Raw genomic sequence first — 19,617 nt, forward strand, 5'->3', positions numbered from 1 at the left:
TTTGCCCCTAGAAAATGATACCAGCAATAGCACTATAGCATGTATAGAATATTTACTAGAATATTAGAACATCAGGCAGTGTTCTAAATGGGGGTGGGAGAGGAGTACTACTATTTCTACATTTGATGAAACAGGAATAGGACCATCATGTACCTGCCTAAGGCAAGGGCAAAGCAGTAAGATTTAAACCCAGATAGTCCTCAAAGCTCATGTTCTTAACCCACAGCATAGATTTCACTATGCTATGACAATAAAATCAAAGTTCTATTCAAAATATTCCCTTTTTTTAATAGGGGTTATGATGATGATACTTACTCTTGTATGAGGAGATAATTGATAGATTAACATCTGCCCTTAAAAAATAAGATGCTGTACTTTAGCATCTTATAGTAAGTGCCTGGGTAGAATCAATGCTGTTTTGTCAGATAATGATGTCTATGCCTCAAAACAGAGGGCCAATATATTAATTATATTACACTGTTAATTGTAAAGCTAGTATATACAGTTTATGGATTAGTAATCTCTAATACTAAATCACGCCCTGTACAAATTTAGAATAAATAAATTCACTGAGCACAAAAAATAGCCACATTAAAGATGATAACACAAAAAATAAAATTCATAGAGGAAATCAAGTTAAAGAGAAATTTCGGAACTAAATGACTGCAAATATAGCATAACAAACTTGAGAAAGGTGATGTTCCTGATACTTACTACTTTCAGCACAGTCACACGGACACATGTTTTTTGTCTTTTATTTTAGCAGCCAATCATATTTTCTGTATTACAAGAGTTCTGAGATAGATAAAAGTAGAGCTCTTCTGCCCAAGTTGGGAAGCCTAGATAGATTTGTTTGCTCAGTTTTCTTCAGCACACAGCTGCCCAAGACACCTCACTGCTATATTCTTAAAATTACTCCTATTGTTTCTATAATTACTCAATTCTATTCAGCACATACTGATCATTCTTCCCAAAGTACAGATGTGTTTTCCAAAAACAGTGCTTTCACATCTTTGTAATACCTTGGATTTATAAGATACTTTATAATTTACAAAGAGCTTTCATTTTCATTCAATACCTCATTAAAACATCTCAAAAATCTACAGAAGTATAATATAGAGATATAACATTATTTGTCCCATTTTACAGCTCATCTAGATTGCAAGTAACAAAGTCCAAGCTATATGAGGTACATTTTACTTATTGAATTGAGAGAGAGAGGAGGGGAGGAGAAAGATAGAGTTGGAGGAGTGTGAAGCATCAACTCGTACTACATAGTTGCTTCTCATATGTGCCTTGACCTGGGAAGCCCAGGGTTTTGAACCGGCAACCTCAGCATTCCAGGTCAATGCTTTATCCGCTGCGCCACCACAGGTAAGGCTGAGATACTACATTTTAAAGTCAGGATTAGAATTAGAGTATACCTTCTAAACTAGTAACTACAACCCCATCCTCCCTAATCTTTAGTCGGCAATACAAGACTTTTCACAACATGGCCCTTCCTGATCTATATTTAAAACTTCATCTCCCTTAATCTATAAGAACTGTGCTTCAACTGACTTAGAGACTAATCAGTGTACGGACTAATCCTTGTGCTGTTTTCATCTTACCCTCGTGATTACAATCATCATTAAAGTTGAACCATGCAGCGGTTAAGAGCATGAACCCTGGAGCCAGACTACAAAAGTCTGGTACCACCTCCTCCACTTAACCAGCTGTGTGGCTTGGCGAAAGTTAGACAACTTTTCTTTGCCTCAGGTTCTTAATACAGTAAAAGTATGGAAAAAATAATACCTACCTCATAAAACTATTATAAGCATTAAATTAATAATATTTACAAGATTTAATTAGACTGGTGCCTGGCACATAGCCACGTGTTTGCTTTTATCATTATTACTACGGAACATCGATGTAAAAATGCTGCAGTCAGTACTGAGGAGGTAAGAGTGAAAGTTCTTCAGAGAGTTTCAACTCTACTTGAAGAAACAAAACATATTTTTTAAAATACTTTTTTATAAAGACCAAAATGGGAGAAAATCCCAAAAGGTAAGTGCTGAATAAATAACAGAAAATAAGGTGCCATAAAATTCTGAAAAGGAGTAAATTCTGAGGTTTGGAGTTAGAAGGGAAAAAATCCAATTAAAAAAATTAAGATAGCATGAGCTTTTTGAACATAAAAACCCTAGTATTTTCCCTTTACTCTTTTTTTTATTCTTTAAAAATAACTCTTGCCTTTAATCTCCTTAGGCTTCTATTGAAAATTAGGCTAAACAAATGGTTGCGTACCAATAAAAAACCCTGCACACCTCACAAAGTTATAGCCATTCCTGTATATTCTATTACTCTATTATACTAAAACTACAAAGAGAAACAGAACATTCATTTAAAACAAAAATTTAAAAACCAGAGCAACTATAAGAAAATTTCATGTATAAATAGCATCTCAATCATGAAAAGTGAATTTAGTTCTAATTGTACAGGTATTCAATAATCAGTTTACAAGTAGTGCACTTGGGTATTAAACTATACTACTAATACCTAAAAGGCAATTAAAATTAAAGCATAAAGCATGAATTCAGGATGCTAGAAAGAAAATTCTGAAAAAAGTAACAAAAAACAAACAAAAAAACCAAAAACTGATAATGTTTAAAAGGACATACTTAACCCAGACCATTCATCATCGATATAGGGCTGATTACGGTTAACATCCCACTGATAATCAGAGGTGGTAGACTGAGAGACTGGCTCAGCAGTAGACCCTTAAATGAAAACGAATGCAATAAAATTAAAAATGGAATTTTCTAATGATGTTTCAATAACAATAGTTCTATACTTTGCACACGGATGCTTATTATTATTATTATTATTTTTGCATTTCTCCTAAAAGAAAAATTCAGACGTTATAAAAGAGTTAAGAAAAAAAAAAAGAATTAAGGGTAATTTTAGATTAGGCATGATAATCACTTGATCTAATTCACTGATCAGAACTATATATTTTCCCTAAAAACAATCCATTAGATGTTGTCTTTTATATTATATTCTTCAAACTAGTTACTTACAGATTTTAAAAGTTCAAAAAAGTTGTTTTATTTTTCTTTTTAATTGAGAAAATAATAAAGCATAAAAGAAATTCTGGATGTTTTAGGGTAGCCTATATCCTAGAACCCTGAAGGAAAGAACTAGAAAATGTCTTGAGTTTGCTAGAACCTTCTGCCTAAGGTAAAAAGTTAAAGAAGAGAGAGATACATGATTATCCTAGAGCAGTGGTCCCCAACCCCCCGGGCTGAGGACTGGTACCGGTCTGTGGGCCATTTGGTACCGGTCCGCACAGAAAGAATAAATAACTTACATTATTTCCATTTTATTTATATTTAAGTCTGAACTGCATTTTATTTTTTAAAAATGACCAGACTCCTTCTGTTACATCCATCTAAGACTCACTCTTGACATTTGTCTCGTAAGTTCAACAATTATATTTAAAAATACCAGTTTTTACGCTGGTCGCATAATTTTATTTTGTGCATTTATCCGTCCCACCTTAAAGGCCGGTCCGTGAAAATATTTTCTGACATTAAACCGGTCCGTGGCCCAAAAAAGGTTGGGGACCACTGTCGTAGAGAGCTGAGGCAGTGAGAAGCCAGAGAGATAAGAGTTAGGTTAGTAGTTTAGAGACCAAATTAAATTCAGGTGCATTTAATGAGAATACAGTTGATCCTTGAACAACCTGGGTTTCAATGATGTGGGTTCATTTATTCAAGAATTTTTTTCAATAAATATGTTGCAAATATTTTCTTTTTTAAAATGTTCTTTTCTCTAGCTTACTTTATTGTAAGAATGTAGTATTGTCCCTCGTCACATTGTGGTTCACTTTTTGGGGTCTCACTGTATCACAGATTTTTAAATTGTATATGTCTAATTGTGTACTGTGGATTTTTCGCTATATTGTGGGATTCTGCAGTATACAGGTATTTTTATATATTTATTATTTTAAATTATTTTTGCAGTAAAATAAGTGTGAGAAAGGTTAATAACAATGTTGGAAAGGTTTATAAGAGTGCGGGGAAGGTTTATAAAGACTTAAAATATATGTAAATATATATATAAATAATAAAATAAACATAAGGTTGCTACTTGGCAGATTTTCACCTATTGTGGGGGTTCTGGAACCTAACCCCGCAACAGATGAGGGACCTCTGCATGTAATGCATATAACATACAAAATATGTGTTAATAGACTGTTTATGTTATCAGTAAGGCTCTGGTAAACAGCAGGCTATCAAGTTTTGGGTGAATCAAAAGTTATATGCAGCTAAGTGGGGAGCGGGAAAAGCTCACTGTCTCAAACTCCTATGTTGTTCAAGGATCAACTATTGTCTTCCAAGTTTTTTCTGTTTTTACATATTTTGGGGGGATGTGCATATGGAGCATAGGTGGTGGGGTCACAAAGTCCTTTAGGAATCTGATAATAGCTATGGTAGACTACTGTCCAGAACTTATACAAAATTTGCATAGAGTATGGGACATATAAATTCATGGGTGTCAGGTCAAAGACCCTTGCTCATAGCCACAAATTCATTTCAGAATGCAAATATTCTCCATCAAGGTATATTTATTCCATGCCTTCTGAATAAGAATTTCCAAATGTATCAGAATCCTTAGGTGACTCTGATACTTTAGATTCAGGCCCACTTTAATAAAGAAATGGTTAAGAAAAATACCTGTTTGCATAAAAGACACAATCACTTCCTCTGATCAAAGTCCTTATAAATGCTAGCTAATTTTACTAGCATTTCACTAATATAACTGCTTGATATATACTCAAAATAGTTACATATTTTTGTGTAAATTTTAAGAGTAACACTATCAAATTCATATATAATTATATAATTAGCACACTAACCTATAGTAACACTTGCTATTTCTTTAGCAGCCCATGCTACTTTCTCTGAATATATGAAGAGAATAGAATCTGTGTTGCACAAAGTTGCCAAATAAAGGAAACAATTAACTTGTATCCCTGGAAGTGAAATGTTGACCAAAGAATGGCAAACTATGACTCAGAGGCCAAATCTAGCCACCCCTTTTTTGTATACTTTATGAGCTAAGAATAGCATCACATTTTTAAATGGCTGAAAAAAAAAATTAAAAGAATAATATTTAAAACCCAATACACTCCTCTATTTATATATTATTTCTGGCTGCTTCCCTGTTACAATGGCAGAATTAAGTAGTTGCAACAGAGATAACAATATGGCTTACAAAAAGCCTCAAATACTTATTATTGGTCTCTTTCCAGAAAATGTTTGCTGACCCCTATTCTAAAATAGTGACTCCAGACACTGTCGAACTACATAATTAAGACACTGGGTTCATGAATTCCAACATTAACCAAACATTACAAACTAAACTTCTCCCATGTTTAAGTAATATTTGCTAAGTATATATAGCTTTTAGATGATTAATAAAAGGTATATCTATTTAAGTTATGCTGAATTTATAGAAGTTTATTAGTAATAACGTACTTTCTCATCAACATATGCTCAAAGTAGAGTCATTGAGGGTCCTATAGCCTGAAAGGCTTCACTGTAAACAATGCCAAAGGCAAACAGAAACAGACGCCAAACTGCAAGTAGAAGTATGGTAGTAGTATGCTATTAACAGAATATCTTCACCCTGAAAGGAAAGCCTTCCATTTGCACTTGTCTGAGCGCCAGAGCACTTCCAGTTATGGTAAGACACAATCTTATCTCCACTACAGAAAGGAACTAAATCACTTGCAGATTAAGAATTTAGGTCTTTCTTTCCCTGTTATTAAGGCCTCTGCTCCTTTATATATATCTATTATTTATGTTGATAGCAGTACTTGATGCTGATTATTTTTTCAAATAGCAAGAACTAAAATTAAAAATTTTAAAAGAAATTTTTTGTTAACTGAATGAAAGACTGTTTTCACATACCAGAAACAGCAGAGTTAAGTGTGAGAGATGCAAAAGAAGCAGAATTCTGTTCAGAGGTATTCATTCCCCTATCCACACTAGACCAAGCAGCTGTTAAAATAAAGAACGTCACTTGGAACCTTCAATTTGCAATGAAACTCGAAAGATATGTACAGATTTAAAACTATGATAATATTATATAACCTTAGAAATCAGAACCACTTAATATAGCAATAGCTACTATTTACTGAATGTCTACTAGGTAGTGGGCTCTTTACACCAACCGCTTTTAATCCTAGGGCAACCCAGCAAGGCAACGTTTCAGAGCAGTTAAGTAACTTGCTGACAGCTAGAAAACAGCTGAGCCAAGACTAGAACTTAAGCAGATTTCCAAAGCCTGTTCATGTCTTTCTACCACCACAAGCTACCTTATTATTTACCATAATTAAGCTATGACTTTGGGCACTGAACTTGGTACTTGACATTCATTCAGCCAGCCAACCCTCACAAGTACTATAATATGAAGTTCATACAGGAGGTTAAGTTATTAGTCTAATTTCCATAAAGCCAGTATATGGAAAGACAGGGATTCATACCAAATTGATCTGAGCTAGTCCATGCTCATTTGATGACACCACGCTATCTTCTCAATATTTCCAAGCAATTTCTTATTTATATGTGAACATTTTAAGGAACATATACATCTATCATGCCAGTCACACCTGACTCTTCTCAGTGACTCACAGAAAACCTAATTTTATAGTTCCCTTCCAATTTTAACAAAGGTCCTAATCCATCTAGGCAGGAACTCGAATGTGCTGTTATTTGCAGCAACATTAAATATGAACCAACAAATTTATGTCCTAACTATGAAAATGCTACATAGCTTTTAAGTAAGTTGCAAATATCTTATATGGTCACAGTTCTTAATATTAATTGATAAAAATTGACCATCTCTTTTATTAAATGTGAAAGGATTCTTTACAGTATAGAAATTGACGCTTTCTTCACTGCTGAAATGAGGCTGGGAATTTAGGGATTGTCTCTTCTTCCAAATTTTGGTATTTCTACACAATTTTTGGACATTGCAGGGGGAGGAGGGGAAACAAGTTTAAGAACAGTGTTAGTATATAATCTCGTTTTCTTCTTGGCAACATTAGTCAACATCAATCTTTCCAAGCTTAAAAGTGATGAGAAAAGCAAATAACGTAGGAAGAACAGTTTTTTCTACTTTTTAATATCTGAATTTTTAAAAAATTAATTTTAATGGGGTGACATGGATAAATCAGGGTACATATGTTCAGAGAAAACATCTCCAGGTTATTTTGACATTTGATTATGCTTTTTCCTACTTTAAAAAATATACACTAATAAAAATTATCTGCATCAAGCACAACAGAAAAATTCTATTTTTGATGCACAAGAATTACAACTTAATTAAAAAAAAAAAACACTAAGAAGCCATTACACAAATAGGCAAAGAACACAAATAGACAATTCATAAAAGAAATAGACATGATCAAGAAAGTTGTGAAAAGCATTCAACCTCATTATTCATTTAAAAAAGTAAGCCCAAACAATTTATGTATTTTTAGCTTATCAGTTAGGATTTTTAAAAATAAGAACACACAACCCTGGTCAGCATATGACAAATGGCACTCATACTGACGCTGATATATAAATTAGAATTCTCTGAGAAAATACATTGACAACATGTTGTGTAGCACTGTAAACATTCATATTCCCTTTAATCCAGTATCACTCCCAAGAATCTATCCTAATGAAATAACCCCAAAACAAAGATATTCAATGCAATGTTATTAAAATGGCAAATAAGAAAGAAAATTTTTTCTCTGGTAACATGCAAATAGTTACAAACTGCTATGCTTGCTTATACAATTATGTTATAGGGCCATTAAATAAAAATGTAAAAAGAAAAATGTTTATTTTACAATATTAAATGGGAGGTAGGAACAAATTTGATTTGGATTATGTAAAAAAAATTGTACATAGGTTAAAAACAAAACAAAACAGTAGTTGGCACTGAGTGGTATGGTAATAGGTGGTGTGGGTTTTTTCCTTCTTTTTCTGCAATTCTCTATATTAAACATAGATTTCTTTTCTATAATGTACACACACCACACACACCTGAAACTAAGTTGATTTTAGCTTGATGGCTCTCAACAGAAAAAAGCTCAACTACCGATTTTTATCTTTAAAACCCAGGGGAAAAATTAATTACAAATAGGCAACTTATAAACAGTATGTAAATGGTTACTATAAACTGTACTGCCATTTACTATTTTTATTTAAATTCAGTAAACTACCGAAATTAATCAAAAAGACTGCTCACACATTATACTTATTACATCACTAAAAATACAACTATACCAGTTGTATACATGGGTAATCAAATGTGTTAAGTTTAAATAAGTTTTAGATAAAGTATAGTATAGATGTAAAAGCATTAAGTTAAGAGCAAATAATAAATACTATTATTTACTTAGCTGCCACTTTGTTCCATGTGAAGGACCTGAGATGAGTTTATTATTGCTATTATTTCTGTATGGCATTACTTATTTTTTAATTCATGGATTTTTTTTTCATTCCTGGAAAATTCACAATGTAGCAGATAAGCAATTTTAAAATGAATTTAAAATTTTCTAACATTTCTTACCAATGCCAGAAAATATTGAGCGGTCACTCCAACTCCTTCCCCAGTCTTTTCCATTTGCATTAGTGTCTCCAGGGTCCTGCCCCCAAGCGGACGGCTCACTTTTCCTCTTGCCTGCAGCCGCAGGTGAAACAGAGTTCCACTTCTCCTCACCTGCACTGATCTGTGAGGATAGTTTTACAGACTTTTCGTTCCAGCTTCCTCCATTGACAGTAAAGTTTTCATTCAATCCTGAAGAAACTAAAAAGAAAAATTAAAAATTGGTACATGGTTCCTTGTTAAAACTGGGATCTTTTCAAATTTCTAGGGTTGCCCAGTCTATATTTATCACTTATTACTTTCCCATACTGTCTTTTACATAGCTTGAGCTTGAAAGATAAAAATGAAGAATTTAAAAAATGGCATGACCACCATGGATGACTTTAAATTTAAAAACAGGAGATTTAAACTTAATATATATATATTCAGTAATATTTTTAATAGCAGAATGATTTGTTCAAAGGAAGTACAACAGAACAAACAGAAAAAAACAAACTGGTATTCTCAGAATACTTACCTACTAAAAATATAGACCTTAGTTACAGGTTCTTTCCTTAAATATTTACATACATACTATGAGGCAGTATTTCTAAAACCTGGCTCCATATTAAAACCAATTGAAAATTTTCTTTTTTTTCTTCATGCATGAAGGATAATTATTGCCACATTACTTATATTAGAAATGGAAAGTAACTTCATGTTATATCCAGCCTGCTCCTAGACTTTCATCATGTGAAAATTTTCTTAAAAGTAGATACTAGAGCCTCTCAGCCCAGAGGAATTAAAAACAGAATCTCTAAGGGTGGAGCCCAGACATCAGTATTTATACAACTGTATGCAGATATATGTACCTGAGTGTCTGCATGTATATATAAATCACATAGGTGTGTGTGCATATGTAAGTACACATTTCTTTTTGCATACATGTATGCTGTTTTCTAACCTTCCTAGATGACTGCAATGTATAGCCAGGGTTCAGAATGATGGAAATGAAGAAACCTGACAGTGTTAGGAACAAGCCTAAAATGAGTGGTGCCTTTTCATTTCTGAATTATGTTACTGTAACACTTTAAGTTTTTAGGTGAAGTATACCACTCTACTTAATTTAATCTTTATCATAAACAAGTAAATAAAGTATATTTTCTATTTTGAAGCACTGGATAACTTTAGACTATACTCTACTTACTGTGAAATACTTGATAGTGTTAAGGAAGCAGTTTAAAAGATTATAGGTATTAAGACTTTTTTTCTTAATAAATAGTAGAAAAGTCCTATAGCCCATATACATCTATATTAAACCTAAGTCCAAAAAATATCCTTCTTTTCTACATTGGCTTAAGTGAGGCAAACAAGAATCAAAATTGCTTATAAACTATTACTAAAAGAATATTTTTACATATGGAGGAGGGGGAAACAACTAGAACATACCAAAGACTGTTAGAAGCAGGAGTGATTTTACTTATTATCTATTTTCCAAAATCTCTAGACTGTGATGATATTACTTTGGTAATTAAAAATTATTAAGCCTCCCCCCTTCTGTGTTATTCTTGTGAGGAAAGAGATATGTATACCAGTTTATACTTTGATGGGCCTTCAATTTAAGTTACATGTAATTTCTCTCACCCTGAAGTGTAGAATCTCCTTTTCCAGACTTAAAGTTGCTAACTTGAACATTTAGATGAGAATCACCCGGTTGAAATAAAAGTAAAATTTATTTGATACTAAATAGGACACCATGCACAATAAATTAGGAGTAAAATACAAATTAATTTTCTTACTGTTTATAATAAATTTCTCCTTCAAGCACTAAATTCTTACACGAGAAAAGAGCCATTTAAAAAAACTCAACAATGTTATTTCACATGTCCTTTTAAATAATTGGGTTCTTTAGTTATCATATTCCTAGTCAACTAAAATGCCAACAAAGGACCTAGAAACTGCCCAAGTAAATAGTCTGCTGTTCTTTAATGGTTACCAGGATTCTTTTAGGTAGGAACTGGAGAAATGGACTCTGTAACTGGACTCAACTTTGCCACCACAATACCAGCTGCTGTTTCCACAATCCTGGAAGCAAACACATCAACTAAAAAATTTAGGCAGTATTTGGGAGCAGGGCTTAGGAAATATGGCAACGGGTGAGAGGACATGTTATATCAAAGATACTATTTTTCTGATGCAAAAAAGCATAAAAATCACAATGTATCAAAAAGCCAGCATGACAGAGGATTGTGCTAGCAAGGAAGGTATGTGCCAGACAGAGGATAATGGGTTACCAACAGAAACACTCAAATATGGCTAATATACAACAGTGAAAATGGATAAGTAGAAGTCACTGCTGTACCAAAGCAGTAAGTTACACCACATCATCAAGCAAAAGAATAAAGGGTAGCGAGGCCAAGGAAGTGACCTGAAGACAAGTGTGCAGTGGTGAGACAATTAGTAGAAAGGTGAAGGAAGGTAAGTAATGCCTTGAAGCAAGATGAAAAGGATCACTCTGCAGACTGCTGTCTCCAGGGTAAAAATAAAGCAATGTAAAGAGCTACCAAAAAGCCATCTGTATTAGATAATTTGAGCATTAGAGATCCTTGGGTAGAACATTAGGTCAAAAACCTCTTAAGCTCCAGTCTAGCTTCATCAAACACATTATGACATTGTCAAAAAGTTGGGGTGGTAAGAAATCCAGATAGTACCTGCACTACCAGAACATGCATATTTCATCTTGGAGTGAAAAAACCCACATGCAGAAGGGTGACAAACAATTGCATTTAATGTACTGTCAAGAAATGGAGATGTATTGGGGCAAGCGATACACAGAAAAAAGAGGCAACATTATTTTCTCATGTGACTCAAGGCACAAAGGCAATTTTAATTTAACAGGCCGTTTATTATGCAATATGTAACAAGTTACCACTGATGGAATCAGATAAACCAATACACAGTCTACCATGCTCTTGCTAAAATGGTATCAGTACAATGATGTAAGCAGTTAAAAACATTTCAGATTTTGATGTAACAATATTTTGTAATCAGATGAAAAGGAGCTGGATTTAATGCATCACTCTTATGTTTCACTAATATACCTTTATTCTTCTTGGAACCAACAGGAAATGATGTAGTTGTAAGTTGCTCGGGGGTAACTGTGATGGTATTTTCTATCCCAGGGATAGTTGAATCCAATGAACCAGAATCAGTCTGCACCTTATCACGTTTACGTTGCTGTCGTTTTTCTCTGTGACTAATTTTAGTTTCCCAGGTTCCTGACATAGCCCCAGGGGAAAAGAAAGTTATTCAGTAAGGGGAAAACAAAAAAACTATAGTTTGGGTGGGGGGGAATGGAGCAGTGCACACAAAATAGCATGATAAATTTAAATATTAAACTAAACCCCAAAAGTGCTAATTATATTAATTTATCCTAAGATTTATTCTAATCTCATATTGTTTTAGGGAGCTAGCTGCTATTATTTATTTATCAAATCTCTCACATGTGGTTTAAGAATTAAGAAAAATGATATAGCCTGACCAGGCGGTGGCGCAGTGCATAGAGCATCGAACTGGGATGCAAAGGACTCGGATTCGAAACTCCAAGGTTGTCAGCTTGAGCGCAGACTCATCTTGTTTGAACAAGGCTCACCAGCTTGAGCCCAAGGTCACTGGAATGAGCAAGGGGTCTCGCTCTGCTGTAGCTCCCTGGTCAAGGCACATATGAGAAAGCAATGAATATCCTAAGGTGCACATGACCAGGTGGTGGCAGAGTGGACAGAGCGTCAGACTGGACACAGAGGACCCAGGTTCGAAACTACAAGTCTCCAGCTTGAGCATGGGCTCATCTGGTTTGAGCAAGGCTCACCAGCTTGGACCCAAGGTCGCTGGCTTGAGCAAGGGGTCACTTGGTCTGTTGTAACCCACCGGTCAAGGCACATAAGAGAAAGGAATCAATGAACAACTAAGGTGCCACAACAAAGAATTGATGCTTCTCATCTTTCTCCTTTCCTGTCTGTCTGTCCCTCTCTCTGTCAAAAAAAGAAAAATGATATAGAAGTCTTCTTGTATACCTTAGTTTTGCTTGATAAAATCAATAGGCCAGTGTTATATATTCAACTATTAATAAATGGGTTTATTAGGTGATAATAATAAGTGGCTTACTAAAAAATTTTGTATTCAGCCTTCTAGGAATATCATATGTATGAACAATGGGGAAAATCCAAACCACATTCCTAGGAAACAAAGACAAAACAAATGGCGTTTTGCTCAGGATACTGAGCAAGACCTTATATTTCTTTTTTGCGACCAGAGCCACTCTAGCGCCTGGGGTAGAGGCCAAGGAGCCATCCCCAGCTCCCGGGCCATCTTTGCTCCAATGGAGCCTTGGCTGCGGGAGGGGAAGAGAGAGACAGAGAGGAAGGAGGGGGGGTGGAGAAGCAAATGGGCGCTTCTCCTATGTGCCCTGGCCAGGAATCGAACCCGGGTCCCCCACACGCCAGGCCGACGCTCTACCGCTGAACCAACCGGCCAGGGCGCAAGACCTTATATTTCAGGGCAGTTCTTTTTAGGAAAAGCACTATTAGATCCTTAAATAATTTAGATAAAAAAATGTTCCCTAACAACATCACAATTAAGATCTATAGATATTAAAAAGAAGAGGTAGATACAAGATTCCTGGCCAGGGCACACAGGAGAAGCGCCCATCTGCTCCTCCACCCCTCTCCCTCTCCTTTCTCTCTGTCTCTCTCTTCCCCTCCTGCAGCCAAAGCTCCACTGGAGCAAGCCCGGGCTGAGGACGGCTCCATGGCCTCTGCCTCAGGCTCTAGAATGGCTCTGGTTGCAACAGAGCCGCGCCCCAGATGGGCAGAGCATCGCTCCCTGGTGGGGATGCCGGGTGGATCCCAGTCGGGCACATGTGGGAGTCTGTCTGACTGCCTCCCCGTTTCCAGCTTCGGAAAAATACAAAAAAAAAAAAAAAAAAAAAAAAGATTAAGTGAAACAAATGCAGCTTCAAAATAATCCAACTTGGTAAAAAAAAGAATTAAGTTTTTTTCTATAATCCTTTCACTGTTCAAGTACCTTCATCAACTTCCTTTCCATCATGGCGGGAACTGTTTTGCACTGCTTTAGCATCTGACTTTGATTTCTTCTTATTTTTCTTTGACTGAAAGTAAAATAAAATGTTACTTAATATTTCATGTTTCTGAAAAGATAGGATTCAGTAAAATACGTAATAAAATATGAAACTGACAACCAAAAAAATTAATGTTTGATTAAAAAACTTAACCCACTAAAATAGCAGTAAGATAAGGTTACCATTTATTAAGTGTACTACATGCTAAGTACTTTACACTCGTTTTATTTTTTCTTTATAAAACTCAATGGCAATGACATTTTAGAGGTTAGTAAACAAAGACTTAAGAGATGTTAAATATTAAGTAGGCTGTTCTGGGTCACATTAATGGTAGAATCAAATTAGGAAATAGGTCTATCCGGCTCCAAAGTCTGTGCCCTTAGCCATCATCCTATCCTAACTTAAATCATAAATACAGTACTATATAGTGTTTTTAGAGCACTAAAATAAAAACCTTTTGCTAGTGTTAAGAAAGATGATGTACTGATTATTGGTTTTGGATTTCATAAAGCAGACTGTTGGCATACCCTATGTATGAATAATAAACTGAGTCAACTGTATGAAGTAGATATTTTATCAGCTTCAAAGCAATGTGAAAATACCTAGGATCTGTAAACGGTAGATGTTTAATAATTCATTTAAGAAAAACTATACACAAAAGATATGGATACTTTAGAATGGCCTGCCAATGCTCTTCTGCTAATATTATCATATATTCCCCTTTCAAAAGCTTGCTAAGAAACTTTGTAAAGCCATGATTTCTACATTCAGGGGTTTCCAGAAGAGAATTAAAGTGATTTATCTTATACTTTGTGTTCATTACTTTAACTATTTATTGAGATTAGCAATGTATGTAGTTGTATACTATCTTAAATTTGTTTACAACTAAAAAGAGGCTGTATCTCCTGAAGTCTTTCTTATGGGTAAACAGTAAGTGTAAGTAATAAATGACAGCTAACTGATTTTCCTATGAATAAACTATAGTATTTGCAAATATTCTCAAGTGGCATGACTTATTAAAGGTAATTAAAAATTGTCTTTGAATGGTGGTGGCACAGTGGATAGAGAGTCGACCTGGGATGCTGAAGTACTAGGTTCAATACCCCGAGGTCATTGGCTTGACCGTTGGCTCATTGACATGGCTGCTGACCTAAGTCCAAAGGTTGCTACTTGGGGAAGGGGTCACTGGCTCAGCCAGAAACCCCTGGTCAAGGCACATATAAGAAGCAATCAATGAAAAACTAAAGTGATAACAACTACGAATTGATGTTTTTCATCTCTCTCCCTTACTCTGTCTCTCGCTAAAAAAAAGTCTCTGACGATGCCTGTATAAAAAAACTATTAAGGGCCTTGGCTGGTTGGCTCAGTGGTAGAGCGTCGGCCTGGCGTGCAGAGGTCCCGGGTTCGATTCCCGGCCAGGGTACACAGGAGAAGCGCCCATCTGCTTCTCCACCCCTCCCCCTCTCCTTCCTCTCTGTCTCTCTCTTCCCCTCCCACAGCCGAGGCTTCATTGGAGCAAAGATGGCCCAGGCACTGGGGATGGCTCCTTGGCCTCTGCCCCAGGCGCTAGAATGGCTATGGTCGCGACAGAGCATGCCCCGAAGGGGCAGAGCATCGCCCCCTGGTGGGCAGAGCGCCTGGTAGGCGTGCCGGGTGGATCCTGGTCGAGCGCATGCGGGAGTCTGTCTGACTGTCTCTCCTCGTTTCCAGCTTCAGAAAAATACAAAACAACAACAACAAAAAAAACTATTAGGCCCTGGCCGGTTGGCTCAGTGGTAGAGCGTTGGCCTGGCGTGCAGGGGTCCTGGGTTCGATTCCCGGCCAGGGCACACAGGAGAAGTGCCCATCTGCTTCTCCACCCCTCCCTCTCTCCTTCTTCTCTCTCTCTTCCCCTCCCGCAGCGAGGCTCCATTGGAGCAAAGATGGCCTGGGTGCTGAGGATGGCTCCTTGGCTCTGCCTCAGGCACTAGAGTGGCTCTGGTCGCGACAAAGCGACACCCCGGAAGGGCAGAGCATCGCCCCCTGGTGGGCAGAGCGTCGCCCCTGGTGGGCGTGCCGGGTGGATCCTGGTCGGGCGCATGCGGGAGTCTGTCTGTCTCTCCCCGTTTCCAGCTTCGGAAAAATACAAAAAAAAAAAAAAAGTAAAAAATTATTATCTGTTAAAAACACCCCTTATTTTGTTTTAAGATTGAATCATGGCTTCTTTGAGTAGGCGTAAATGTAAGAATAGTCCTGACACCTTCTGTTATATATGTGGCTGTTACACACTTCAGTGTCAAAGGCGCAATATTTCATCACTTGTGACACGTGCATATATTGCCTATTTTCAAGTTCCCCTTGGCGATCAAGACAAGAATTAGACTCCTCATACTGTATGTCATAATTGTGAGGAAATGCTTCATGACTGGACAAAAGGAAAACGCAAAGGAATGCTTTTTGTTATTCCCATGGTCTGGTGTGAATCTAAGACCACAAAAGTGACTGTTATTTCTGTCTGATTCATACAAAGGGCATCGGCAAGAAAAAAGGGCATATGATCACTTATCCTAATATTCCATCAGCAATATGACCTATCCCACACTCTGAGACACTCCCAGTTCAGTTTTCAATGCTTTTATTTCTTCTAAGGATGAAGAAAGTGAACATGGTGATCAAGTGTATTTTGATAAGATATATGAGGAAATGGTTGTAGAATCTGAAGGGTCTTCTTCTAATGCCAAGTTGTCATTAACCCCTCAGCAGTTTAGCCAACCCGAATTGAATGACTTAGTAAGAGATTTGGGCCTATCAAAGAATGCGGCTGAGTATTAGCCTCTAGACTTCAAGAAAAGAATGTACTTCACCTGTCAGCTAAAGTATCCCATTTCAGGAAGCGTGAACAAATTTTTGCGGACTTTTTTCCCCGAAGACAAACACTTTGTTTACTGTCATGATATCAGTAGTCTTCTCAGTCAGCTAGGTGTTACCACTTACAGTCCAACAGAACGGTGGCTATTTCTTGACAGCTCTAAACGGAGTCTGAAACGTGTTCTTTTACACAACGGTAATGTTTATTCCAACTGGTTATTCAACTCATCTATGAGAAGATTTTGAGAAGATTATGATGACATAAAAACTGTCCTTGAGCCTGACCAGGCGGTGGCGCAGTGGACTGAATGTCGGACTAGGATGCCAAGGAGCCAGGTTCGAGACTCCAAGATTGCCAGCTTGAGCAAAAGCTCACTAGCTTGGACCCAAGGTCGCTGGCTCAAGCAAGGGGTTACTCGGTCTGCTGAAGGCCCACAGTCAAGGCACATATGAGAAAGCAATCAATGAACAACTAAGGTGTCACAATGCGCAAAGAAAAACTAATGATTGATACTTCTCATCTCTCCGTTCCTGTCTATCCCTCTCTCTGTCTCTGTAAAAAAAAAATTGTCCTCGACTTACTGAAGTATGAGGAGTATAACTGGATCATTTGTGTGGATCTTAAAATTGTAAATTTCCTGCTAGGACAACAGAGAGGTTTCATGAAGTATCCTTGCTTTCTGTGTTTGTGGGACAGATGAGCTCGGGAAAAATACTGGACACAGGAGTGGCCGAAACGTGAAGCTCTGGAAGTAGGGATGCAAAATATTGTGAATGAACCTGTAGTTAGTCAAGACAGGATCATTTTTCCCCCACTTCACATCAAACTTGGCTTAATGAAGCCATTTGTTCAGGCTTTGAATAGAGAAAGTGAATGCTTTCAACATATTATTTCTGCTTTTCTTGCCTTGTCTTTTGAGAAGATAAAAGCAGGTGTATTTGATGGACCTCAAATTCGAATCCTCATATGTGACGAAGAATTTGCTAGGAAGATGAATAAGGAGGAGAAAGCATGGCAGTCTTTTGTGGCAGTTACAAAGAACTTCCTTGGCAACCAAAAAAGCAGAAAACTATGAACTTCTGGTTCAAAGGATGCTGTTGGCTTTCTGCAACATTGGATGTAACATGAGCATTAAGATTTACTTCCTGAACAGTCACCTTGATAAGTTTCCCGAAAATCTTGGAGCTATTAGTGATGAGCAGACTACCGCTGGAGCATCAAAGGAGATTGTCCTCAACAAGTATACAAATGCACGAGCTACAAACTGAAATTTTTGCCTGAATAGAATTTAAATAAGTTTTGCGCAAATTTTATGATTCAAATAAGTGTTTTAATATGTTCTATTTTGAAATTGTAGACAAATTCTGATGCAATCATATCTTTTAGAGTATTAGTGTATTTACCTCATTATATAAATATTTTCACAAAGATGATGCCCAAGAAGATATTCTACTTCATTATGTTAAACTAAATGTTGAAAATTTTATAAATGAAAACCTAAAATCTTAAATTGCAAAAAAAACTGTAGCTTACAGAGAAAAACTAATGTCAGACTTGAGATCAGCACACTTGAATTAGGTAAGAACAAGTGTTTCTGTGCATGCAACAAAAATTTCGTTCCCCAGTGTTATTTTTACATTCTCTATAGTTGACTTGCATTCGTTTGTGTCACTGCATATTCTTATCATCATTGACATGTATCATATTTAATGTCTTGCTTTATAACATCTACCAAACCAGCCTCATATCCACTTTTTAAAAATTAAGATTATCATCCACACACCATAATATTAATCTTTTAAAAGTGTACAATTCAGTGGTTTTTAGTATATTTAAAATTGCACCACTACCATCATTATCTAATTCCAGAACATTTTCATCACCCCCTAAAAGAAACGGTACCATTAGCAGTCCCTCCCCAAGCCCTTTCCTCACTGGCACCCTCCTCCATGGATCTCTTCTATCTCTGAGGGCTACCCTTAAATCAAGATAACTCACTGAGCATCTGTCAATACACAGCCTGGAGCATGGAGCAGCAAACATTTTCCATAATGGACCAAATAGTAAGTATTTAGGCTTTGCTGGTCATATGGTTCTACATTTAGCAACTGCACCACTCTGCCACTGTAGCATGAAAGAAGCCCTACATAGTATATAAATGAATGGGTATGACTGTGTTCCAATAAAGTCTTATTAGCAAAATCAGACATCTGACTGGATCTGGGGGGTGCTGGAGTTTGTCAGCACCTGATCTGGAGCAACACTGTCTAATAGAAATAATGCAAGCCACATTAAATTTTTTAGCAGACATGTTAAAAGGTTAAATAGGTAACATTAATTTTAATAATATTTATCCCAACACATCCAAAATACTATCATTTTAAAATGTAAATCAATAAAAAACTATTAATAAAATAGTACGGAAAAGAGTACTTGAATAGCCACATGTGGTAGGTAGCTATCATACTGGACAGTGCAGAACTACAGGAACTAACTAAAAGTGGTACCCCATCTTACAGATAAGGAAACTGAGGCCATAAAGAATGAGATCATAGAGTTTATTAAGTGGTAAAGCCAGGACTTACTCTAGCTCTCACTTCAGAGACTGCTCTCATAAATTGCTATTCTCTTTCTACATTTAACTCCAAATACAAATTTAGTCACATATTAGCTATGTGATTTGGGCTAAATCACTCTAAACTTTTTTTCCCAACTGTTATTTGAGATACTAATTCTTACTAACTTCACACAACAAGTTTCTTTTAAGGATTAATAAGATGTGAAAGCAGATTGTTAACTCAAAGCAGTATAAATATGATTTTTTTTAAAAAGGAAGGAAACTATAAAAAAAGATAGAAATTACACTCATAATGAAATATACGGTGATTTTGTTACTAAGATTACAGAAAAACAAAAAAGATGATCTTGGCTTAGGCTTCAGTTTTGTTTGATTTTATATACCTTTAGAAGTAGCTAACTAAAAAAATAATGCTCACTCTGATGA

General features: G+C 36.2%; 1 protein-coding gene across 3 annotated transcripts in view; it reads right to left on the reverse strand.

The window, feature by feature from the left end:
* MTDH (metadherin) overlaps positions 1-19,617 on the reverse strand; it is a 74,169-nt gene that overhangs the window by 23,221 nt on the left and 31,331 nt on the right. Inside the window, exons 3-8 of one of the 3 annotated variants that reach the window (XM_066266002.1) lie at positions 13,711-13,795; positions 11,728-11,906; positions 10,273-10,336; positions 8,614-8,850; positions 5,958-6,047; positions 2,661-2,759 (exon numbers count right to left, since the gene is read on the reverse strand). In XM_066266002.1, coding sequence (XP_066122099.1) covers positions 2,661-2,759; positions 5,958-6,047; positions 8,614-8,850; positions 10,273-10,336; positions 11,728-11,906; positions 13,711-13,795 — 754 coding nt within the window. The remainder of the gene's footprint in view (positions 1-2,660; positions 2,760-5,957; positions 6,048-8,613; positions 8,851-10,272; positions 10,337-11,727; positions 11,907-13,710; positions 13,796-19,617) is intronic. The other 2 variants (XM_066266003.1, XM_066266004.1) reach the window with 2 other exon arrangements.

The sequence above is a fragment of the Saccopteryx bilineata genome, chromosome 3 (genome assembly GCF_036850765.1).
Source record: "Saccopteryx bilineata isolate mSacBil1 chromosome 3, mSacBil1_pri_phased_curated, whole genome shotgun sequence".
Classification (NCBI taxonomy): domain Eukaryota; kingdom Metazoa; phylum Chordata; class Mammalia; order Chiroptera; family Emballonuridae; genus Saccopteryx; species Saccopteryx bilineata.